This window comes from Monodon monoceros, unplaced genomic scaffold (assembly GCF_005190385.1).
Source record: "Monodon monoceros isolate NGI ecotype Baffin Bay Population unplaced genomic scaffold, NGI_Narwhal_1 Super_Scaffold_2, whole genome shotgun sequence".
Classification (NCBI taxonomy): domain Eukaryota; kingdom Metazoa; phylum Chordata; class Mammalia; order Artiodactyla; family Monodontidae; genus Monodon; species Monodon monoceros.
The window spans coordinates 98,778,981-98,803,822 of NW_021703776.1; the positions used below are offsets into that span (position 1 = coordinate 98,778,981).

Here is a 24,842-nt window from a genome sequence, read left to right on the forward strand (position 1 = left end):
ATTCCAAAACCCCATTGAGTATACGGAGGATGTCTTTTGGTCATCGGTGGTCACTGATGGGTAACTAAAAATGATGGAGCGGTTTGGGGGGACATGTGGAAGACAGGAAGTTAGAGCAAATAGAGCAATCTCTACAATTTCAATGGATAATATTTGTAGTGGAATAACTGAGGACATGGAAAGGAGACGTGACCCATAGGCCAGAACCCCTCTGCAAGGCAAGGGGCTGGCACCCCTCGGCAAACCGAGGGCGGGCGAATAAGCCAGGACTGCAGGCAGTCCTGGATGCTTTGGGCACTGATCCATGAAATGACCTCAGTATAATCAGAACACAAGGAAACGTCCTTGTGCTACTTTAGTATAATCAGAATGATGGGAACACAAGGAGATGTCCTTGTGTTGCTTCTGAGCTCAAGGACGAAGCAAGGCATGTCTTCAAGAAAGCCCACTGTTGCTTGTATAATCAATAAAACCATATGTTGCTGCTTTGGCATTTCTGGAATGTTAAGAAAACGAGTCTTAAGATGTAAACATAGATAATGCGTAAATAAAAGCTACCACAGCAGGACAGACGGCACTGTTTTGCCTGAGCGAGCGGCAGCCCTCTACTGCTGTGCTTCGGCACAGTTCATCCCATGTGATGAGGTTGCTTTCGGAAACCCTGTCATAAGATAAACTGCAACAATATTCAAACCCAAGACCTGGCAGCATGTTAGATCTGAGGTGCCCATCTCTTTTAAAATATCCTACGCTTCTGAGAGCAATGGGTCATAGGCTACACCAACCGAACCTTCCAGCCTATACCTGGTGTTTGAGGACTTGAAGCTTTACCTCTTCACTTGAACTACTTCAAGCCCCTTGGACATCCTTCTAAGTCTCTCCCTTTGTGCTGTTTTCTTTGCCTAAGCAAAGGGGTCGGGGTCTTGTGGTTTCCTTTCACAGACAGAATCGCAAACAGTTATTTTTCACTCTTGGTTAAAAAGAAACACCCAGACACCAAGTTCTTCTCAAGACATAGTTGAACTTAGAACGAGAAGTGAAAAATGAAAGAGTCTTATGCAGGAAGTGGTTGGAAAGGAAATGAAGGGCTGACAGGGTGCTGAGCACTGGGGAGGGTGTTAGGAAATAGATTGGGGCAGAGACCTCAGTGGGCTCACCTCAAGGCTCACAGCCAGGGTCCTTCTCCAGCTCACTTGAACCACGATAGTTCTGTTTCCGTGCACTGAGGGGGCGGGGTGGGTGGGGAGGCAGAAGATGTGAGAGGGGACATTGAGGAGGACCCCAAAAATGATACCCAGGTGGAGATGATGTAAAGCAGGATAAGGGACAGTGTTTTCGAATCCATTCTTCACATAACTCACAATCGGGGCCGTGGCACTGCAACCCCAAGTCAATGTCAGAGTGAGTTTCCATTGTTTTGCAAGAAAACATTCAGGATCCAAACTTGACAACTGCCTGCTTCAATCTCCAGCCTCATTGCTACACAATCTGACTTCCTGCCTCTAGGTTCTAGCCATCCTTGCCTTCCTTAATACCTGAGAGTTCCGTACTGTCACTTGCCTTGGAATATGCTGCTACTTATTCCTGGAAACACCTCCAATCCCTTTCCTCACTCACTTTTCAAGTTCAGCTCAAACAATTTTACTTTTTCTCAGAAGTCTTTCCCAGCTACCCCCCTCCCATTAGTTTAGTTTATCCTTTATACATTCCCAATGGCACCCTGGCATTTTCCTTCATAACATTCACTATGCTATAGTCTTTGTTTAACGTCAGGCTTGCCTAAGAAAGGAAGAGGTGATGGTGAAAGGTAGTGACGGTAAAAATCTTGTTTTCTTAAAAGATAGAACCAGAATTCTTCTGGAGTGCAAGTATCTATTTGAGAAAAACACCATGGTTGATACGTTTGGAAGGAAAATGAGACCCCAAAACCAGATACAGCTAGAACCAGGCCAATCAACAGGAAAAGAATTTCTTTGTTTTAGAAATGAATAAGATCACTCATGAAGAAATGCAAAAATTAACTATTATCAAATAGAAGCCAGCAATAACTTAGATGAGAAAGATTAGTCCCAAATATGCAAAGAAGGTTCAACATCAGGAAATATTTTCATATAATTTAATGCATTATAAAGCTATGGAGCAACATAATCCAGTTATCACCTTAGTGTTGGAAGGTAATTTGGTAAAATTCAGCATCTAATAACTGGTTACTTTTTAAATTTCCATCTCAACCTCAAAGCCCACACCTTATTTAACTGGAAGCATTGAAGTGTTGCCACAAAAGTTAGAAACAAGTTAAGGAGGCCTACTATACTGGGATTATTGAACATTCTTCTGAATACTAGCCACAGAAAACAAACAGTGGACAAAATTGGATGGTTATTTTCAAAACTCCAAGAGGAAGAGGTAAAACGATCATTTTTGGCCACATAAAGAACTTCTACAAATCAATGTCAGAACGATTAACAACAGAATTTAAACATGAGTAACAAACACATGAGAAGATAATAAAAAAGGCATAGTTCTTTAACATACAAAAAATAACTCGACCACATTCATGTTGAGTAACGCATATAAAAATCACATGAATACAAGTTTTCATTGATCAGATTGGCAGATAAAATCATGAACAAGGATATGGGGAAATTAACAAAATGCTGGTGTAGCTAGTTTGGTTAAAATTTTTATTGTGGACAATCCAGTAATATCTATCAAAATTACAAATGCATCTACCAATTGTCTAGCAATTCCATTTCTAGGAATCTATTCAGGTGATCCAGTCATATATTGCTATATAACAAATCACTCCAAAACTCAGTGGCATGCGGCTTCCCTGGTGGTGCAGTGGTTGGGAGTCCGCCTGCCGATGCAGGGGACACGGGTTCGTGCCCCAGTCCGGGAAGATCCCACATGCCGCGGAGCGGCTGGGCCCGTGAGCCATGGCCGCTGAGCCTGCGCGTCCGGAGCCTGTGCTCCGCAACGGGAGAGGCCACAGCAGTGAGAGGCCCGCATACCGCAAAAAAAAAAAACAAAACTCAGTGGCAAAAGCAGTTTTATTATGCTCATGATTTTGTGCCTCAGGAAGTCGGGCAGAGCACAGAAGTTCTCCCCTGCCTCTTCTCCACGCAGACTGGGGCTTCAGTTGGTGGGGACACTGGCCTAGCTCCACACCTCTGTGCCTCCCTGCTGGTCAGCTGTGTTCCTTGATTCCTCCCTGTTGCATCTTTTGGGGCTGGAATGTTCCAGATGGCTTCTTCACGCCTTCACCAAGGTGACAGGACTTTACTCCTGGTGGTTTTGATTCCCGAGTTCACCATAGTAATGTAAAGTCTGAGGAATTTAAAGGGATTATTGTCAGCTTTGTCCATTGAGAGAGGAAGCAGATCAAAGAGCGGTCACTGTGGCTACTGAGTGGGGTTGACTTTGTGTGGGAATGAACTGGTGAAGGAGTGGGTAGAACAGTCCACACTTGAGGTATGTCCATGTCCAATTCCAAGGAGCTGACAACTATCTTTACCTCATGGTATGAGATGTTCCACAAGGAGACGATTGTGAGCCATCATTTGAAACCATAGACAAAGAAATGTGATGGAAGGAAACTCGAAATAGACATCTCTTTGGGTTCCCTTGCTTGCAAATATACCTCTTTTTGTAATGTAATACTGCTGATAATTGCATCTTTTAGTGGAATGCTTCTGTTGATGTCTTGTTTGATGTAAAATGTCTTTAAAACTTTTTAAATTAAAATTTTAGCCATTAGGGACTTCCCTGGTTGTCCAGTGGGTAGGACTCCGCAGTCTCAATACAGGGGGCCTGGCTTCAATCCCTGGTTGGGGAACTAGATCCCGCATGCATGCTGCCACTAAGGGTTCGCATGCTGCAGCTAAAAAGCCCGCATACCGCAACTGAGACCCAGCACAGCCTAAATAAATACTTAAAAAATTGTTCAGCCATTAATCTTTACAGGTATTCCATGAGATGACCCTTCTTACAACTCTGAGCATCCTTTGGAACTAGGTCTTCAGCAGCTAGTTCTTTGCAATGTAAAGCTAACAGCTCCTCACACTTTTCAGTAGACAAGACGCTCAGTCCAGCCTCTTTGAAAAGCTCCAGGTTGGGTCTTTTGTTGTTTGTTTGTTTGTTGGGGTTTATTCGTTTGTTCACTGAGTTTTTGTTTTGCACCCATCACTTCGGTGAAACTTTGAAAGTCAGGCGTCCGTCGTTCCTTCCCTGCTTCACCAGTTCACCCCACACACTTTCACCTGCACTGAACAGCCATTGTGACTTGTTTTTGATTTCCCTCCACCCTCCACAAAACCTCTTTTCTTTTTCTCTTCTTTTTTTTGCGGTACGTGGGCCTCTCACTGCTGTGGCCTCTCCCGTTGCGGAGCACAGGCTCCGGACGCGCAGGCTCAGTGGCCATGGCTCACGGGCCCAGCCACTCCGCGGCATGTGGGATCCTCCCGGACCGGGGCACGAACCCGCGTCCCCTGCATCGGCAGGCGGACTCTCAACCGCTGCGCCACCAAGGAAGCCCTATTTTGCATTTTTTTAGGAACCTCCATACTGTTCTCCATAGTAGCTATACCGATTTACACTCCTACCACCGCGTGATTTCTCCACATCCTCACAAACACGTGTCTCCTGTCTTTGTGATGATAGCATCCTAACAGGCGTGAGGTGATAACTCATCGTGGTTTCGATCTGCATTCCCCTGATGCTTAGTGATGTTGACACCTTTTCATGTACCTGCTGGCTATTTGTATGTCTTCTCAGAAACAATATCTATTCAGGTCCTTTGCCCATTTTTTAATTGAGTTATTTGTCAGGATACTTATCCAATAACTTTCTTTTATAAACCAAAAATATTTGGGGTATTCAAAAGAGCAATATTTTAAGCTTTTGTTCTGAAAAAAATGTTTTTATATAGGTACTTTAGTGAATTTTACATGTGATTTAGAAAATCGATGGGCTTTGAATTTGATATTGCATTATACGTGTTTTCATAAAAAACAATAAGAAATAGGTCCCTGTTAGTATTTTGACACAGAATGGTTTGTTTTTAGGAAGAGATTACTGATGTTAAGTAGAAGACTGCGTATAAAGGATGTGGAAGAGTGCAAAACGGTGATAACAGTTAGTGTGTGACAAAGCAGTGGTGTCCACCCGTGTCCTGGGACTCCACTGTGTTTCCAAACCTCTCTTATCATGAGGTCGGGGCCTGTGATTGTTTCTCATCAGTGGTTGGGAGAGAAAGCAAAGTGCACCACTACTAATCTGGGATATTTAAAGGCTATCTAAGTCCCACATTTTCTCTGCCCCTGCTGTGGTGAACATCATATAAATAAGGGAAAAAAAGCATTTGAGTGATTTCAGCTTTAATCCCTTGGGTCATTCTTCCTGAATGTAGAGACTCAGATTATTATTGTAGACACTGCCTAGATCATTGCTTCCCAGGGGTGCCTCCCTGACATTGCAGAGCTGGACAGGAAGGAAAAGCAGGGAAACCATGAGTGGGTTATTTCCAAATGCGCTGATGGACGTGACTGTTACAGTCAGACAGACATGGGCTTCTCCTGGGTTCCCCTTTCTGTACCCTCCCCGCTCTGCACAGTGCCCTGTCCTGTGCCCCTCACACCCACGCTCTTTCTGCGCCCCAACCCAGCGGCACTTGCCTTTAGGACAGTCACTGCTACGGTGTGGATGAGGTGCCATTCCTTCTGGGAGGAGTTGAGGGGTGTTCATTCAGGCAAACCTGTAACTGCGGGGACACAGCCCGGGTGGGAAGGAAACAAATCTACCAGCATCCCTGGCGCCCCTTTTCTTCCTGTCCAGTTTAAATGATTCAAACATTGTTTTTTTCACTATTGAGAAAAGACAGTCCATGCGACAACAAATTATTCATTAAATTTTGCCATTTTAACTATTTTTTAAAAGAGAATCAGACACAGACATGTGCTGGGGCTCACTTGCAGTGAGGAAACTCAGTGGAGATTCGAGAGGGGAAGAAGCAGACTAGGTTTCCGGTTTTCTGGTTTGTTTGGTTTTTTTTTTCTCTTCAAGCTGAACGGGCAAGTCACAGATTTCACTGGGGAGGCTTCTGTTTCTTTCAAAAATAACTCAGGTAAGTCCACACTCAAGAAAGTTCTGCAGTGTTGATTTCTAGTTCCCAGGCTAAAGAAAAAATTTTAAAACAAATTTGCCCCATTTTCAGGGAAACAATTTAGAGTGATGGCATTTGGCTTAAGTGAAGCCAGTTTACAGGACCTGTAAACTTCATGGAATTTAGATTGCCCATTACTGGCAAAGAGAGCTTTGTTTGCATAGAGCCAATAAAAAGTGCTAACTGGGAAGAATTTGGTCATTAACTCATGCATTTTCTCTGCCTTGTCGCTTGGTACAGGCTGCCAGTTTTAAGACACTTTTCTCTGCGTAGGAAAAGGAACTAAATGGCAAGGCTTCTACGTGGAAAGAGGAAAATTCAAGTAATTAACGGATCAAATGAAGTGTATTTCTGGTTTAAAGGACAGTGTACTTTTCTGGAGTCGTGTTCTTAATTCATTGAGCCTCTCAGCAAGGACGCAGCGTGGAGGGAGGGGTTGGGCGAGCTGGAGAAGGATCGAAAGAAAGAGCAATCTGAACCTGGGACCCAAGGCAGACCTAGAAAGGACGCAGAGGGAAAGGAAGGTGTGTGGCCACGGAAAGCAAGAGTGGGCGCGGAGGTCCTTCAGGGAGGAGGGTAAGTGGAGGAGAGGTGGGCATGGAGATAAGAAGAAGTAGGTGGGGCGACAAGCGAAACCCATCTTCTGACTCACTGGGTTGACTCTGAGCAAGTGACTAAACTTCTATGTAAAATAGAGATAGTACTTCTTTCCACCCACCTCCTCAGCTTTGTGTAGACAAATGAGGCATGGTTGTGAACGTGCTCTAGAAATATAAGGTTCTCTCATGAGTCGTAACTCAAAAATGATAGTATTTTAATTGGTCTCTGGTCTCTCTGTCCCTCAGGAACTGCCATGGGCCAAAAGGAATGCAGTCACTCTGGTAAGAAAGTGACTTCCTCTCTGTGCCTGTTTACCCATTCTGTGCTTATGTTGTATAAAAATCATGCTATACTTTGAAGCAAAGCATAAGTGAGCAGCAGTTTCTTCACTAGAGAGGATCATTTCACAATGTTCATTTCAGTATTTTCCTGGTCTAACCATTTCACTGGTGGTCGGGACCACACCTCTGCCCAGCCACGGTCAGAGGAGCCGTCTCTGGTCCTGGAACAGTCAGGTTACTTCCCCCACCTGAAGACGGAACCCACTGTCTTGGCTACCCGTCTCTCATCTCCAGAAAATTTGCCTTTTACAGGGCCAGAACTGGATGATATAGGCAAATTTTGAATGACAAGGTATGTTTTTAATTCTAACTCATCCTCCAAATATGTTTTTCTAGGAGCCAACATGGCAATGCCCTGCAGACCTAGAGAAATCTAGAGTTTTAAAAATCATTATTTTATTTGATAATAGAGTTAGCTTCTATTTCAGAAATACCATACATTGTGAGAGTATCTTTTCCCAGACTTTTCCTTATCATTAAAAATATTCCATTGGCATGATCAGTGTGGTAATAACAAAGCAAGCTTATTCTTTTTTTTTTTCACCTTTGTTTTTTTTAATTGAAATATAGTTGATTTACAGTGCTGTGTTACTTTCAGTTTTACAACAAAATGATTCAGTTATACACACACACACACACATACATATGAATAGATTTTTAGATTCTTTTCCATTGTAGGTTATTACAAGATATCGAGTATAGTTCCCTGTGCTATACAGTAGGTCCTTGTCGGTTATCTATTTTATATATAGTAGTGTGTATATTTTAATCCCAAACTCCTAATTTATCACTCCCCTGCCTGTTTCCCTTTTGGTAACTGTAAGTCTGTGAGTTTATACCTGTTTTGTAAATGAGTTCATTTATATCATTTTTTTTAGATTCCACATATAAGCGATATCATACAGTATTTGTCTTTCTCTTCTAAGTAAACTTGCTCTTAGCAGGACCATATACAAAGAGTCAACAAGCTCAACGTGCCAGAGGATCAGAGCTGAGAGTCATTCTGGTGGGCAAAACAGGAACTGGCAAAAGTGCTACGGGGAACAGCATCCTCGGGAAGGAAGCATTTGAGTCCAGGCTGAGTGCCCAGTCCTTGACGAAGACTTGCAGTAAAAGTCGGGGAAGCTGGGGAGACAGAGAGATGGTTGTTATTGACACACCAGACATGTTTTCTGGGAAGGACCCCTCTGATTCCCTGTACAAAGAGGTACAGAAGTGCTACTTACTCTCCGCACCAGGACCCCACGTGCTGCTCCTGGTGACACAGCTGGGCCGATTCACCACGGAGGACCAGCAGGCTGTGCAGAAGGTGAAGGAGATCTTTGGAGAGGATGCCATGAGACACACAATTGTCCTCTTCACCCACAAGGAAGACCTCAAGGGAGGCTCCTTGATGGATTACATCCATGGCTCAGATAACAAAGCCCTAAGCGAGCTGGTGGCTGCGTGTGGGGGGCGAGTGTGTGCCTTTAGTAACCGTGCTAAAGGGAGCAATCGGGATGACCAGGTGAAGGAGCTAATGGACTTGACTGAGAGCCTAGTGATGGCGAAAAGGGGTGGCCACTACAGCAATGGGCTGTACAGCTTAGTAACAGGGTCAGAATGTGCAACTGTGCAGTCAGAGGAAAGATTACAGGACTTCAAAGAGAGCTTTGTAAAGTACACGGAAATTCAGAGACGTTCAGCCATGGCCAAAGCCCTAATCCTAATAGTGATGTGTATTCAGGTGTCTGTCAGATTGCAAACTCTGTTATTTCGTGTCTTGCACGGAATGTGCAATTTCTTTTACCACTTACTGTTTACCATGTGCCATTTATTCTGTCGCTTACTGTTAATTATACCCCAAAAATTAATGGTAATTTTTAGAAAGACCATTAGACTGGAACGCAAGACTCCTATATTATAGTTACAATCAGTGGTTCTCTATCCACTGTCATTTAGTGGGTGAATCACACACTGTACCTCCCCTGTAAAACACAGCGCCTGACAGCACCAGGCGTTTGCGATTCTGTGAAGTGCTTAAATCTTAACATCATTCTATTTGTTAGTAAACCAAATGATTTTAAAAGTTACTGTTTGTTTTGAAATATAGCTTTTGAAACTTGTAAACATAAAATTCCTCTCATTTGCAAATCTCTAAAGTCAGTTTTATGTCCCTAAAAACTCCTTTTCTTCTTTATACTATTACTATTTCTACTGAATATAACAAAAATAACAATAAAATTTCTACTGGGTACAGTACAATAACAAGTAAGCTGTAGAATTCCTGAGATCACACGTCTCTAATTCTGTGCTATGGTTTTATCCTCAGAAGATGGTAAGTGAACACGTGGCTCATTTCTGTAACACAGCCAATTCGTGCTCAACAATCACACGCGGACACACTCACACATCAATAGTCTGTTTTATGTGCATCAAATTTGCTTAACATTGAAAGAGGCTCAGCCAGATTTTACCCCTGGTGCCCATTCCCAGTTAGCATTGAAACTCACATAGAGGCTTACGCTTCAGACAGGATGGTGGACTGGATAGTTTGGAGCATCATCCTGTTAAACGCAACTAGAATTTTTAAAATTAAACACAGGGCTTCCCTGGTGGTGCAGTGGTTGAGAGTCCGCCTGCCGATGCAGGGGACACGGGTTCGTGCCCCGGTCCGGGAAGATCCCACATGCCGGGCAGTGGCTGGGCCCGTGAGCCATGGCCGCTGAGCCTGCGCGTCCGGAGCCTGCGCTCCGCAACGGGAGAGGCGACAGCAGTGAGAGGCCCGCGTACCGCAAAAAAAAAATAAAATAAAATAAAAAGTAAATAAAATAAAATAAACAGAATCTTTATGAGTGATGAGCTCACTAGAAAATCAGGAAAACTCCAAGCATGAAGCAGACAATACACATGAAAGGACGTGGAGCTAAAAGGGGAGTTGAGAGCCATGAGGACAGGCAAACCCAGAAGGCAAGGCTGACCTACAGACAAACGCCTACATCAACCCCAAGATGAAGAAACTCAACCTTGGGTTGTTGGTAAAGTTAGAGAGCTGATCCTGAGGTCTCTGATCCCCAGACCCGAACCTATATTAAGCCTTCCATAATATTATAAATTCTAATATTATAAATTAAATTTAAAGTATTTTTTAACCAAATGTAAAATATTCTGTTTTTTTATTTCTTCTTATGCTCATTTTTGTATGATGTGCATTTCAAGGAATTTTTCCATTATACTTAAGTAGTTGAATTTATTTGCAGAAACATAAAATATTTTATCATCCCTTTAATATGTACAAGAGCTAAATTATTGGGTTGGCCAAAAAGTTCGTTTGGCAACCAACACTTGCTCCTCTTCGAATTCTGATATTCGCAATTTATGATTATTTCTTTTTGTTTGATCAGAACGGCTAGAAGTTTAATTTTATACGTTTTACAAAAATCTAACTTTGATTTTCTCCTTTATATTTTCTCTGTTCCATGCCATTGAGCACTTTTAAAAATGTCTTTTGCCCAGAATTTTTTAATTTCAAAGAAGTTCAACTCATCAATTTTTTCTTTCATAAATCATGCTTTTAGTGTTTTATCTAAAAAGTCATCACCACACCCAAGATCTCCTAGATTTCCTCCAGTGTTATCTTCTAGGAATTTTATAGTTTTACATTTTACATTTATATCCATGATCTCTTTTGAATTGATTCTTGTGAAAGGTATAAGGTCTGTGACTAGATTCTTTTTATTTTTTTTTTGCATGTGGATGTCCAGCATCATTTATGGAAAAGTCTATGCTTTTACAACCTAAGTGTCCATCAACAGATGAATGGATAAATAAGATGTGGCACATATATACAATGGAATATTACTCAGCCATAAAAAGAAATGAAATTGAGTTATTTGTAGTGAGGTGGATGGACCTAGAGTCTGTCATACAGAGTGAAGTAAGTCAGAAAGAGAAACACGAATACCGTATGTTAACACATATATATGGAATCTAAGAAAAAAAATGGTCATGAAGAACCTAGGGGCAAGACAGGAATAAAGACGTAGACCTACTAGAGAATGGACTTGAGGATACAGGGAGGGGGAAGGGTAAGCTGGGACAAAGTGAGAGAGAGGCATGGACATATATACACTACCAAACGTAAAATAGATAGCTAGTGGGAAGCAGCCGCATAGCACAGGGAGATCAGCTCAGTGCTTTGTGACCACCTAGAGGGGTGGGATAGGGAGGGTGGGAGGGAGGGAGACGCAAGAGAGAAGAGATATGGGGATATATGTGTATGTATAGCTGATTCACTTTGTTGTAAAGCAGAACCTAACACACCATTGTAAAACAATTATACTCCAATAAAGATGAAAAAAAAAAGTCTATGCTTTTAGACAGACTCACAGTTATAGAAAATAAACTACTGGATACAGTGGGGAGAGGGAAGGGGGGTACAAAATAGGGGTATGGGATTAAGAGATACAAACTATTATGAAGCAAATAGATAAGCAGCAAGGATATATTGTATAGCAATGGGAATTATAGCCATTATTTTGTGACAACCTTAAATGGACGATAATCTATAAAAATACTGAATCACTATGCTGTACACCTGAAACTAATATAATATTGTAAATCAGCTGTACTTCAATTTAAAAAGTAAAAATAAATAAAAAATTTAAAAAGACTATGCTTCCTCCATTAAATTGTCTTTGCTTCTTTGTCAAAGATCAGTTACGTTTAAAATAGCTATAGCTGGGCTTCCCTGGTGACGCAGTGGTTGAGAGTCCGCCTGCCGATGCAGGGGACGCGGGTTCGAGCCCCGGTCCGGGAAGATCCCACATGCCGGGCAGTGGCCGGGCCCGTGAGCCATGGCCGCTGAGCCTGCGCTTCCAGAGCCTGTGCTCCGCAACGGGAGAGGCCACAACAGTGAGAGGCCCACGTACCGCGAAAAAAAAAAAAGAATTTAAAATAGCTATAGCTATGGTTGGATTTACATCTACCTTTACTATCTTGCTCCTGCTTCTTATTTGCCCCATATTTTCTTTTTTTTTTTCTTTTAACAAGTTTATTTTCATGGACGTTGCAGAGAACCCTCAGAAGCTCCTTGCTGTTCTTGCTACTCCTCCTTCAAACCTGGGTCTTCTGTCTCTCCCTCCCCTAAGAGCTGCCTTTGTTGAATGGCGGCTGTGACTCAGACACTAGGCTGGGCACATCATTCCTCATTCCTGTATCACTTGTTTATTGATTGTGACAGTGTGCCAGACACCGATAGGCACTTTAAATATGCTTTCTCGTTCATCCCACAGGGCAAGCCCTAAGGGACCAGTTATTATTATCCCGTGTAACTAGGCTGGCCTTCTGCAGGGCTTGGGTTGTTGATAAAGTACTGCTCCTGAGCCCCTAGAGGCTGTGCATTATCTGAGTCCCCTCCCCCCCATGCCCATCTATTTGTCTTCTCAGCCACACAGTAGGATTTTTTTTTTATTGGAGTGTAATTGCTTTACAATGCTGTGTTAGTTTCTGCTGTAGAACAAAGTGAATCAGCTACATATATACACATATCCCCTCCCTCTAGAGCCTCCCTCCCACACACCCCCCATCCCACCCCTCTAGGTCAGCACAGAGCGCTGAGCTATACAGCAACTTCCCACTAGCTATCTACTTTACACATGGTAGTGTATATATGTCAGTGCCACTCTCTCAGTTCGTTCTGCCCTCCCCTTCCCGAACTATGTCCACAAGTCCGTTCTCTACATCCGCATCTCTATTCCTGCCCTACAAATAGGTTCATCTGTACCATTTTTCTAGATTCCACATATATGCGTTAATATACGATATTTGTTTTTCTCTTTCTGGCTTACTTCACTCTGTGTGACAGACTCTAGGTCCATCCACATCTCTACAAATGACCCAATTTTGTTCCTTTTTATGGCTGAGTAATATTCCATTGTAGATCTGTACCACATCTTCTTTATCCATTCATCTGTTGATGGGCGTTTAGGTTGCTTCCATGTCCTGGCTATTGTAAATAGTGCTGCAATGAATATTGGGGTGCATGTATCTTTTTGAATGATGGTTTTCTCTGGGTATATGCCCAGTAGTGGGATTGCTGGGTCATATGGTAGTTCTATTTTTAGTTTTTTAAGGAACCTCCATGCTGTTCTCCAAAGTGGCTGTATCAATTTACATTCCCACCAACAGTGCAAAAGGGTTCCCTTTTCTCCACACCCTCTCCAACATTTATTGTTTGTAGATTTTTCGATGATGGCCATTCTGACTGCTGTGAGGTGATACCTCATTGTGGTTTTGATTTGCATTTCTCGAATAATTAGTGATGTTGAGCATCTTTTCATGTGTTTGTTGGCCATCTGTATGTCTTCTTTGGAGAAAGAAGTCTACTTAGGTCTTCTGCCCATTTTTTGATTGCGTTGTTCTTTTTTTAATATTGAGCTGCATGAGCTGTTTATATATTTTGGAGATTAATCCTTTGTCTGTTGATTCGTTTGCAAATATTTTCTCCCAATCTGAGGGTTGTCTTTTTGTTTTGTTTATGGTTTCCTTTCCTGTGCAAAAGCTTTTACGTTTAATTAGGTCCCATTTATTTATTTTGTTTTTATTTTCATTACCCTAGGAGGTGGGTCAAAAGGATGTTGCTGTGATTTATGTCAAAGAGTGTTCTGCCTATGTTTTCTTCTAAGAGTTTTATAGTGTCTGGCCTTACATTTAGGTCTTTAAGCCATTTTGAGTTTACTTTTGTGTACGGTGTTAAGAAGTGTTCTAATTTCATTCTTTTACATGTAGCTGTCCAGTTTTCCCAGCATCCGTTATTGAAGAGGCTGTCTTTTCTCCATTGCATATGCTTGCCTCCTTTGTCAAAGATGAGGTGACCGTAGGTAGGTGCATGGGTTTACCTCTGGGCTTTCTGTCCTGTTCCATTGATCTATATTTCTGTTTTTGTGCCAGTACCATACTGTCTTTATTACTGTACTTTTGTAGTATAGTCTGAAGTCAGGGAGCCTGATTCCTCCAGCTCCGTTTTTCTTTCTCAAAATTGCTTTTGCTATTTGGGGTCTTTTGTGTTTCCATACAAATTGTGAAATTTTTTGTTCTAGTTCTGTGAAAAATGCCAATGGTAATTTGATAGGGATTGCATTGAATCTGTAGATTGCTTTGTTGCCCCATATTTTCATTGTTCCTCTTTTTTTCATTTTTGTGTGTTGATTTTTTCAAAATTATTCCATTTCCTCTCCCCTTTTGGACTTTTTTTTTTAAGTGATTGCTCTCAAAACTAAAGTATTTATCCTTAACATATTATTCTCTACCTTGACTTAAGAGTGGACCGTTTCAAAGAAGATATTAATATAAGAACCTTATGAAAGTGTACTTGCATCTAATCTCTACCCTTCCTTTGTGATATTGTCATTTTTTGCTTCTCCATATGTTAGAAACCCACAATAGGTTATTAATATTTTGCTTTAGTCTATTTCATTTTTAAGAAACTAAGCAATAATCAAAATAGCAGTCTTTTCATATTTCCCACATATTTAATTTTTCCAGAAGACTTTATTCTTTCCTGTCGATCCAAGTTTCTATCTGGTATCTTTCTCCTTCAGCCTGAAGAATTGTGGGACAAATTCTCTTTGGTTTTCAATCTTAAAATGTCTTTTTTCAATCTTCATTTTTGGAGGGTAGTTTTGCTGGGTCGATCTTTCATTTTCCTTCAGCATTTTAAATATTATTGATATTCCAGTGTTTTCTGGCTTGCATTATTTCTGATAGGAAAGCAGCCATTATTCTTATATTGTTCCCCTCTGTCTAATGTGTCTGTTTTTCCTCCCCTAGTTAATTTTAAATTATTCCCTCTCTCTCTCTCTCTTTTTTTTGGTTTTTGTTTTTAGTAGTTTGACTGTAAAGTGCCTGGATTTGGGGTTTCTTTGTATTTCCCACATACAGTTAAAATTTTTGGATTTATGGGTTGAAGTTTTTCATCAAAATTAAAACATTTTGGTCATTATACCTTCAAATATTTTTTCCTACCAGTTCAGTCTTTTCTTCTCCTTCTTGGATTCAATTACATTAGACTGCTTGATACTATCCCAGTGATCACTAGTGCTGTGTTTGTTTATTTTTTATATTTTCCTTTTATGCTTTAGTCTCAATAAATTCTCATGACCTGTCTTCAAGTTCATAGGTCCTTTCCTCAATGTTCAATATGTTATGAGGTCCATCCAATAAATGTTTTCTTTTCCACATATTTTATGTTCTATTTCCAGAATTAATACTTTTGTGTTTATATTTCTCTCATGAAATTCTTCAATTCTTAACCCATTATATTTATTTATCTATAAATTCTTTAACACTTTTATGATAGCTATTTTAAAGTCCTAAGTTCCAATGAATGAGTCATCTGTGGTTCTGCTTCTAACGTTTAATCTTTTGATTATGAGCCATATTTTCCTGACTCTTCATATGTCACATAAATTCATATTGCAGACAATAAAACTGAAGTCTAAAGTTTATGTTTCCCCAGCTTTGGATTATTTTATGGATAGTGCAAGTTCATTTATCTGTCTAGTGATTACTCTGATCACATCATTGGCTCCAATGCTTGAGTTGAAATGAGAATGAGCCAACATTAAATCGATTAAGTTCACTTCAGATTCATACTACACATAACAATCTCCTACCTAAGCAACATTTTATCTAATCAACATTTGAACTGAGAAAGGTGTAAGGCTCTAATTTGAAATGGCTTTACCTCACTAGCAGGGCCTAATGGGATAGAAAAATTTCTCATTATTTTCTTGACCCTTCTCCATTGCTGCTTTCTTAGGAAAAAAATATTGCGATGAGAACAGGAAGAGTTTTCCAGATAGACAATTTAGCATTGCCTTTAGGATCATACAGATTCCAATCTATTTAGATAACCCACATTGTTGTCAAATGGTCATCTGACTTCTCCTCCACTCTGCAAAATCTGTCTGTGACAAGCCAATACCTCCAAATGTTTATATCCACACCAAGTACTTACCCCAGGTATAGAAGGCTCCCCAGCTCTCTCCTCATCTATAAACGGCTCTTTCATATCTAGAATTCAGCTCCTCAGTGCTTCCTTGCTTCCACCATCCTTTGACATAGAGAAGTATATTTTCATTCTGTCCAATTTTTGTTGTCAGTGTGGAAGCTGAGGGCTTTTGAATCTTTCTCCAACTTCACCAGAAGCAAAAATCCCCCATTTTAATGGATTCTTTTTCTTTTTCATATTTTCTATAGCTTGTCTTTAATAACAACACACTTTTCAGCTAGCATTCCACTTTTCAAATATTTGTACTGTTTTCCTCTTAATGGTTCCAGAACTATAAGGTCTCTGGTGTTCTATTCTCAGTCCTTTTTTCTTCATATCCTACACATTTTCTCTGAGTGTTCTTTGCCCATTCTTTTGTTTTCTGGCACGCTGGTATTTATTCAAATATACACCCTCCCAGTCCTTTCTCCTGGTCTTTTATTAACTGAAACCCATCCTAAGTTCTTGCACAAGTCTCCGTTTGTGTTAACATTTGCATCTCTCCCACTCGGAACTTTTATTTTCTATCTTGGGCTCCAGTGTCCCATTGTACATAACATTGGAATATGAAACACACAACATTTTAACTTCTGATTTGGCTTATGAACTTTCCTCTCCTTTTACGTTATGCTATCAAACTAGGAAGCTTGCCCTGGTGCTTGTCCTATGAAACTGAATCCTGGATGACACCTACTTCACTGGTACTTCTAACAAGTAAACCTTGGTTGCCACAAACTCTCTCTCTCCCACAAAAAAGAAAGTAGGATCTACATGACACTACAATAGTCCTTCTAAATGCTGGTGCATAGCGGCACCAATGTCTGTCAGACAGTCAGTGTTTCATTGAAGACGTATCTCCCTATAGTCTCCTCTCCTGAGATGACATTTGGGTAGTTCTTATTCCTTTGTAGCCCTGGGGATGCTGATAATTGAGCTCTGGCTATGTCAAGAGAATGCAGGGAGACATCAGGCATGAAGAGTGATCCCAGAAGGTTTGAACTTATTATTCTCTTCTGAAGGTCTGTTCAAGAAGGATGTTTTCCTTCTGCATAATTTTTACTGGATTTATAAGGATAGAGAAGAAAACAATGAATATGCAAATCTGAAAGGAGAAGAAAGAAGTGTGGAAATAGGGAGGAGAGGAAGCAGGAGCCCTGGATGGTTTTGAGACCCAGGAGTCTCAGGGCCTCGGCCTTGGATAGGTTTCCACAACCGATGGCAAGTCGGAGAATACTAGGGGACCAAGCCCAGAGACAATGGCAAGTAACCAAAAGCTAATCTAATCAGAATGCAGAGGAAAATGGAGACAGACAGTTACTTTGGGGTAGGAAAGCGATCCCAGAAAGCACTAGTAGGGCCGTGGGAATGTGAGACAGGGAAGGGAAAGGAGCCGACCCAGGTTGTGTTGATGAGCATCTTACCACTGTAGACAATGATAAGGGGGTTTCCACCACAGACCACTGGGTCTCCGTCCTGCCGGGGACCACAGCAGTTGGTCCAGAATATACCTCAGAATTATCTCACTTGGTGGGCAGTGCACAATTTAATAAGCAAGGAAACTGGGGTATTTATCCACTAACTTCTCACTGTCACAGATTGAGGTCTGCTCCTGGGGACCTTAGCTCTCTGATGAGTTCAGGCTGCTCCATGCACTAGCCAAGCGTCTTCTTGTAACCAGGTGAATCCTCAGGTCTCAGAGAGTCACAACTGGTTGAAGGAAGACACCACATGCATGCATGAGAACACTGAACGGCAAGGAGATGTCAAAGAGGCACTGAAAGCATCTTCATGAAATGTACATGTTGGGTGTGAAAGACTTAGTCAAGACTGGTCTATGTGGCTTGGACCGGGGTGAAGCCAGTGAGGAGCCATATGCACCTCAGTCTTAAGGAAGTACTCACTTCCAGGGCCATTCACCTGTAGGGTTGGCACTTGAGAGACCTTGGTAGTGACTGCCTCCTTCAACTTTGTGCCCTGGACACCAAACTGGCCTCACACTAGTCCTGGCACTGCTGATCTAGTGGGAGAATGAGCGACTCCTGGCTTCAGTGATGCTGAATTGAAACAATGGGAGTGTCAGTAATTCGAGAGATTCTGTCCCCGAAATAAAGAATGGAAAATAGTGGAAGTGGGGTCTCTTTCCTACCTGAAAACATGGGCTGGAAAGAAAGAGATGAAAAAGCAGGTCCCAGTCAGTAGATTAGGGCTCGGGACAGCCCTCCTTCCCACACATAGGGACAGTCAACTCCAGAAAGTTTGAGTTAGGTTGGTGACCTGACCAGTCCTAGGGCCAGTCCTTTTGTAGCCTGTTCACCACACCATTGGCTCTTTTGCTGACCTCACTCTCATGACCCCCTTGAGAGAAGACAGACCAGCTAGAATTGGTGACACCAGCACAGAGGAGCAGACTAAGCCTCCTCATAAGGCGAATTTAGGAATTGTTTAAAGGTGCCCATCCTCAACATACCGGCTAGCTTCAAGTCCTTCAGCAGCTGAGACTTCCTTGCTCAGGTAAAACTCTGCTTCTGGATTTTTCTGACAGACTTGACCCCAGAGGAGCCCTGGCCACATGGATGTCCAGTCAATGGACAGCTGTTGAGAAAAGCTATCATGTTCTTTGTTCCGGGGCAGGAGGCTCTCTGGACTTATTTGATAAGGGGGGAAATGCCTACAGGGTAAAAAGTCATTGAAGATTAGATCACTGAACAGTTCTAGAAGGAGAGTCAGGCCTCGGGGTCCTACAACACCCTTCCCTTCCTCAGGTATGACAAGATATTTGGTATCGAGGGGCCCTGCTGGAGACACACACCACATTAGTCACACCAGGAGGGAGGTTTTGTAAGGGAAATGCTTTAAGCCCACAGTGAATGTTCCTGTCTCTTTAAGTCGTCACCACCACCTAACCCTCCCTCTGAGATTTCCAGAGCTCTGAGTCTCAAAGGTCTGAGACTTCCTCTGTGCACACTGGGAGAAAACAGCCTGCAACACTCACAACCAAGGGGAAAGCAGAGATCAGGGCTTTCTCAGATCACCTGTCAGAGTCTGTCACCAGGAAAAGCGAGCCCCGGCAAGGGACAGGAGCTGCAACCAACCAGAAGGAACATGGCTGTGAGAGCATTTACTGTGTGAGCACCTGGGTTCCACCAGGCGCCATGTGGGTAAGTGAAAGCCAGAGCCGTTAAGATGGGGCGTCCGGATCTGTAAAGATGTCACAAGTTTCCAGTACAGGAAGTTCAAAAGAAGGTTTATGAGCATATTCTCCAGTCTGGAGGACACACATTCCTGTCTCCTTCCACACTCCCTCCATACAGTGAGAGAAGTGTGTGCTGGAACCACATCTAGGAATAAAATACATTTTAAAAGGCATTCAACATTGCCCAAATGGCATTTTCAGCACAGACAGAAGATATTTCTGTGGCCCCGAAAGCAGTCTAACTTCAGAGCAAGTTACAATGTGGTGAGTCAGGATACCATCAGAATTCACCCCCCAGATTCTCCCTCTCCCCTCTGTCCCACAGGAGGGGACCCTCCAGAAATTTAAGAGGTCCAGAACTAGGTCTTCAACCCCTCTCCCTGCATGATCCCTTACACGTCTGCTCCCTAATTCAGGTCTCTCCCACGCCAGCTGCAGGGACACCCCAATTTCATCATCTATACAGTGAAGGGGTCTGAATAAATAGCTCGTTTCCAAACTCTGATTTGTGGACTGAGTACATCAGATACATCAGGTTCATAAATCGGAATTTCTGAGCATGGTCCCCCCGGAATGGACATTTTTAAAGAACACTCAAGTAATTCTGAAAAACAGCAAATCTGAGAGGCACTAAACTACATGAACTTTGAGTTTTCAGAGGATTCCGAATACAGGATTCTACAAGTTTTTTTGTTTGTTTGTTTTTTGTTTTTGCGGTACGCAGGCCTCTCACTGTTGTGGCCTCTCCCGTTGCGGAGCAACAGGCTCCGGACACGCAGGCTCAGCGGCCATGGCTCACGGGCCCAGCCGCTCCGCGACATGTGGGATCTTCCCGGACCGGGGCACGAACCCGTGTCCCCTGCATCGGCAGGTGGACTCTCAACCACTGCGCCACTAGGGAAGCCCAGGATTCTACATGTTTTATGTAGCTCAATAACTAAGAACCATTTGTCGTCCCAGATTGCAGTGGGAGCTCACCTCCTTCTTGAAAATTATTTTAAATGATTTTAACCCCCATTTCAAACGATATGGAAAGTCCAGTCACCTATTCGAGAGTTCTGTGGATTCCCCATAACCCACTTCCTCATTTCCAGCTTTGACAAGGACATTTTGCTTTAGCTAAAGTTTTCTTCTTGGCTCTGAACCTTGTGGGCTCTTTCTTCATTTCTGCTCTGGTGTCAAATATGGGAGTTTGTTGATTTCTAGACACAAAATAAACTAATCATATTATGTGATTTACCCCTGGGGTAAACTTTACAGAAAGCTTTGGATGGGGTGTAACGGGGGGCGGGGTGACAGGGGTGGGGTGGGTAACGGGGGGTGGGGGCGGCGGCAGGAGAGTTACTGCAGAAACACCGAGAGCTCTGGCTTGAGTTCTAGGCAAACCTGCCATCTGAGTCCTTTGGCCAGAGACAGGTTACTCAGCCAACCTCTCCCTTTGTTTTTGCGTCGTTGTTGGTGCCAATAGGGGGAGAACACAGTTACCTGTAGGAACCAGGTGGGCGACATGAAGAGGTAGAATTTGAAATGGACGTTGAAGCACAGACAGGACTCAGGCAGAAGTGTGTGGTGGGATGAATGGTCCACAAGGTGGGTTGGAAAAGGCCCTGAAATCTGCTGTTTGTGGAGGGGCTGACTGGGGAGGGGATTAGGTGGGAATGAGGCTGGAGTAGACTGAGGGGAGACTGTGCTCTCGTGTTCAGGCACTCGTGTGATCAGGCAAACTTGACCACAGAATGTTTAATTGTATTAAATAATGTTTGAGTGGGTAAGCTCACTTTACTTTGAGAAGCCTCAGGTTTGAGGCAAGAACATAAAAACCTGGAAGGGAGCATCCCAATCTCACCCTATTTAGACATATTAGGACGAGCCAAATCATGTGGTTTTCTGAGAGCAGGAGCTCTCCAGACCAGTTTGGGAAATACGTCTGTTTTCCGATTTCCAAAAACAAAATTCCAATTTTCTTCTTGTTTGTTTCCCAGGCCAACAAACCTAAGGTAGGTCCTAAGTCAGTGAGCAAACTTTCTTGTTCTCAGGGTTTTCCAAAGCCCCCCACCCCACCCCTGGCCGCTGAATCTCCTGGGAAAACTTATTTTCTACCACTTATGTCACTAACATAAAATTACCTGGGAAAATTAATATCTAAAGCTTACTCATTGACATAGAGTATTGTCAAATGCACTCTGCTCTGTGCATTTCAAGGTCCTGAAAGACAAAACAAGCTCGCCAAGTGTTCTCACAGTATCATCCCAGCCCCAGACCAGGCTCTTCCAATGTCTTCCCTAAATTCTGATGCTCAGAGAGGGCAAGAACTATGACATTTTCACTGTGGTGTCACCAGCTCTTTGGATTTTGCCTGACACATTGGAGGTAGTTATACTTATTTGATGAATGAATGATTGAACAAATGGGGTTTGGGACTCTTTCAGTTAATCATGAGAGGACAGAAAACAGCAAGAGATGAAGAAAATGACTATGGTAAGAACACGCCTCACAACGCGTGTTTGCCCCCAGGTGTGAGCTCCAGGTAGTAAGGGGGATGGGCTATCTCAACACTGAATGGAGGGAAGCCCCAGAGGTTTCTCGATGCTGGGATGAAACAGCAAGAGCCCTGGGGCTGGCATTTGACCTAGATCTCTGCCCCTGACCTGCTGTGAGATATTGAGTTCTTTGACTAACCTGCACCTCCGTTCCCAAAGTAAAATGAATAAACCTCCTCTGATCTCCACAGAAGGGGCTGTAGAGGGAATCCAACTATATACTAGAGGGAACATGATTCACCAGGTAGAAGGTGTTAGGGAACAAGGATGGAGGGTTAACCAGGTATCTTATTAGGCAGCAGGTTTGAGAGGAGAGGATGAGGGGGGAAAGAGGGAGGGAAGAAGAGATGGTCTCATCTTATCCTCCCAACAGCCCTATGAGGACGGCGCTACATTAATGATCCCATTTGTGCAGAAGAGGTTTAGCACTTAGATTAAGCGTCTTCCCAGGGTCACACTGCTGGCCGGGGGTGGGGCTGTGATTCAGACCGAGGGTGTGGGACACCAGACAGCCCTCACAGCCAGGCCCACTGCCCCTCCTGCCTATCTTCGGTAAGAGGGTATCTGGGGAAGTAAGGCAGAGGCCACTGAAGTTGTCAAAAACGGTCCAGCTCTGCCCAGTGTGGATGACATAATTTACAGCCTTTTATTTGAAGAGGAAAGTAATCTACTGAGAGTCAAGTGATTTTCTAAGGGTAAAACATGGCAAATCAGAACTGGAACTTATTTTTCCTTACTGTCCTATAGGAAGAGTTTCCTTAACCAGATACAGAGTCAAAATACCAAATTTTCTCAAAAACTGTCTAAGTGAATATATATGTATATATATTCATATCAACCACATACATCTCCTCTCACCTTTTCTTTTATCTCTTCAAGCTTAAAAATTCCTTGATCGTGTGCTGATGAAGTTTCTTTCACATTTCCATGCCCTGCTGCCTGGATCTGCTCTCATTTTATCTAAAGAGGTTCATATTTGGCTTACTTACGAGAGCTGTTTTTGGCCATGATGAGTTTGCCAAGCAGAAGATTTCAAACAATGCATACCCTCTTACGTAGTCTGGTACAATATTCAATATTCAACTGCCTGGCTGGGCAGATGCCACCACTCTTTCCAGAGAATGCCCAATGGATTGAATTCCCTAGAAGAGGAATTCCTGTAAGTCCTTGGGGAAGCCAGAGCTAGGCTATGATTCAAGACTCATTTTTTTTTTAAGCTTTTTTTAAATTTATTTTTAAAAATTTTTATTGGAGTGTAGCTGCTTTGCAATGTTGTGTTAGTTTCTGGTCTACAGCAAAGTGAATCAGTTATACGTATACATATATCCCCTCTTTTTGTAGATTTCCTTCCCATTTAGGTCACCACTGAGTAGAGTTCCCTGTGTTATGCAGTAGGTTCTTACTAGTTATCTATTTTATACATACTAGTGTATATATGTCAATTCCAATCTCCCATTTCATCCCACCCACCCCCATCCCCCCTTGGTATCCATATGTTTGGTCTCTACACCTGTGTCTCTATTTCTGCTTTGCAAATAAGTTCATCTGTACCATTTGTCTAGATTCCACATATAAGCAATATTATACGATATTTGCTTTTTTCTCTTTCTGACTTACTTCACTCTGTATGACAGTCTCTAGGTCTATCCACATCTCTGCAAATGGCATTATTTTGTTCCTTTTTATGGCTGAGTAATATTACATTGTACATATGTGCCACTTCTTCTTTACCCATATTCCTCTGTCTATGGACATTTAGGTTGCTTCCGTGTCCTGGCTATCGTAAATAGTGCTGCAATGAATATTGAGGTGCATGTATTTTATCTTTTTGAATTATGGTTTTCTCCAGGTACATGCCCAGTAGTGGGATTGCTGGGTCATATGGTAATTCTATTTTTAGTTTTTTGTGGAACCTCCATACTGTTCTCCATAGTGGCTGTATCAATTTATAGTCCCACCAACAGTGCAAGACGGTTCCCTTTTTTCCACACCCTCTCCAGCATTTATTGTTTGTAGATTTTTTTTTTTTTTTTTTTTGGTACGTGGGCCTCTCACTGTTGTGGCCTCTCCCGTTGTGGAGCACAGCCTCTGGACGCGCAGGTTCAGCGGCCATGGCTCACGGGCCCAGCCACTCCGTGGCATGTGGGATCTTCCCGCACTGGGGCACAAACCCGTGTCCCCTGCGTCGGCAGGCAGACTCTCAACCACTGCGCCACCAGGGAAGCCCTGTTTGTAGATTTTTTGATGATGGCCACTCTGACCGGTGTGAGGTGATACCTCATTGTAGTTTTGATTTGCATTTCACTAATAATTAGTGATGTTGAGCATCTTTTCATGTGTTTGTTGCCCATCTGTATGTCTTCTTCAGAGAAATATCCATTTAGGTCTTCCACCCATTTTTTGATTGGGCTGTTTGTTTTTTTGGTACTGAGCTGCAGGAGCTGTTTGTATATTTTGGAGATTAATCCCTTGTCGGTGGCCTCGTTTGCAAATATTTTCTCCCATTCTGAGAGTTGTCTTTTTGTTTTGTTTATGGGTTCCTTTGCTGGGCAAAAGCTTTGAAGTTTCATTAGGCCCCATTTGTTTATTTTTGTTTTCATTACTCTAAGAGGTGGGTCAAAAAATATCTGGCTGCAATTTATGTCAAAGAGTGTTCTGCCTGTGTTTTCCTCTGAGAGTTTTATAGTGTCCAGCCTTACATTTAGGCCTGTGATCCATTTTGAGTTTATTTTTGTGTATGGTGTTAGGTCTTTTTTTTTTTTTTTGGTGCCCTGGGAGCCTTCATTGATAGTGGCAATGTTCGCCTTTTGTTATACAACTGGATTTGCGCTTGTTTATTCCAGCAATAAAATATTTTGAGATTTTTTCTAAATTTGTCTATTACCTCTATTTTTTTTTAAGTACTTGTCTTCCAAAATGATGTAGTATTTTGTTTTAATCATTATTTGGGGTCTTCATTATTTTTATACCTAAC

At 42.4% G+C, this 24,842-nt stretch overlaps 2 protein-coding genes across 11 annotated transcripts in view; one reads left to right on the plus strand and one right to left on the minus strand.

Moving 5' to 3' along the window:
• LOC114901884 (GTPase IMAP family member 5-like) overlaps positions 1-24,842 on the minus strand; it is a 162,300-nt gene that overhangs the window by 117,600 nt on the left and 19,858 nt on the right. The window lies entirely within an intron of this gene.
• Positions 6,003-10,037, plus strand: GIMAP2 (GTPase, IMAP family member 2). Of its 8 annotated transcripts, none has more exons than XM_029234064.1 (4): positions 6,028-6,124; positions 6,404-6,739; positions 7,009-7,044; positions 8,031-10,037. In XM_029234064.1, the coding sequence occupies exons 2-4, from the start codon at positions 6,502-6,504 to the stop codon at positions 9,008-9,010; spliced, it is 1,254 nt and encodes a 417-aa protein (XP_029089897.1). In that variant the 5' UTR covers positions 6,028-6,124; positions 6,404-6,501; the 3' UTR covers positions 9,011-10,037. The 8 variants fall into 8 exon arrangements, with proteins under 8 accessions (XP_029089903.1, XP_029089902.1, XP_029089905.1 ...); XM_029234066.1 differs by having other exon boundaries at positions 8,046-10,037; XM_029234067.1 differs by having other exon boundaries at positions 8,049-10,037.

Excerpts from the sequence above, each read along its gene's own strand:
- GIMAP2 (XM_029234064.1), top strand. The coding sequence starts at position 6,502 with ATGAAGTGTATTTCTGGTTTAAAGGACAGTGTACTTTTCTGGAGTCGT. Across the intron at positions 6,740-7,008 it reads GAGGTCCTTCAGGGAGGAGG|GAACTGCCATGGGCCAAAAG; the intron begins GTAAGTGGAGGA and ends TCTGTCCCTCAG. Across the intron at positions 7,045-8,030 it reads AAAGGAATGCAGTCACTCTG|TAAACTTGCTCTTAGCAGGA; the intron begins GTAAGAAAGTGA and ends TTCTCTTCTAAG.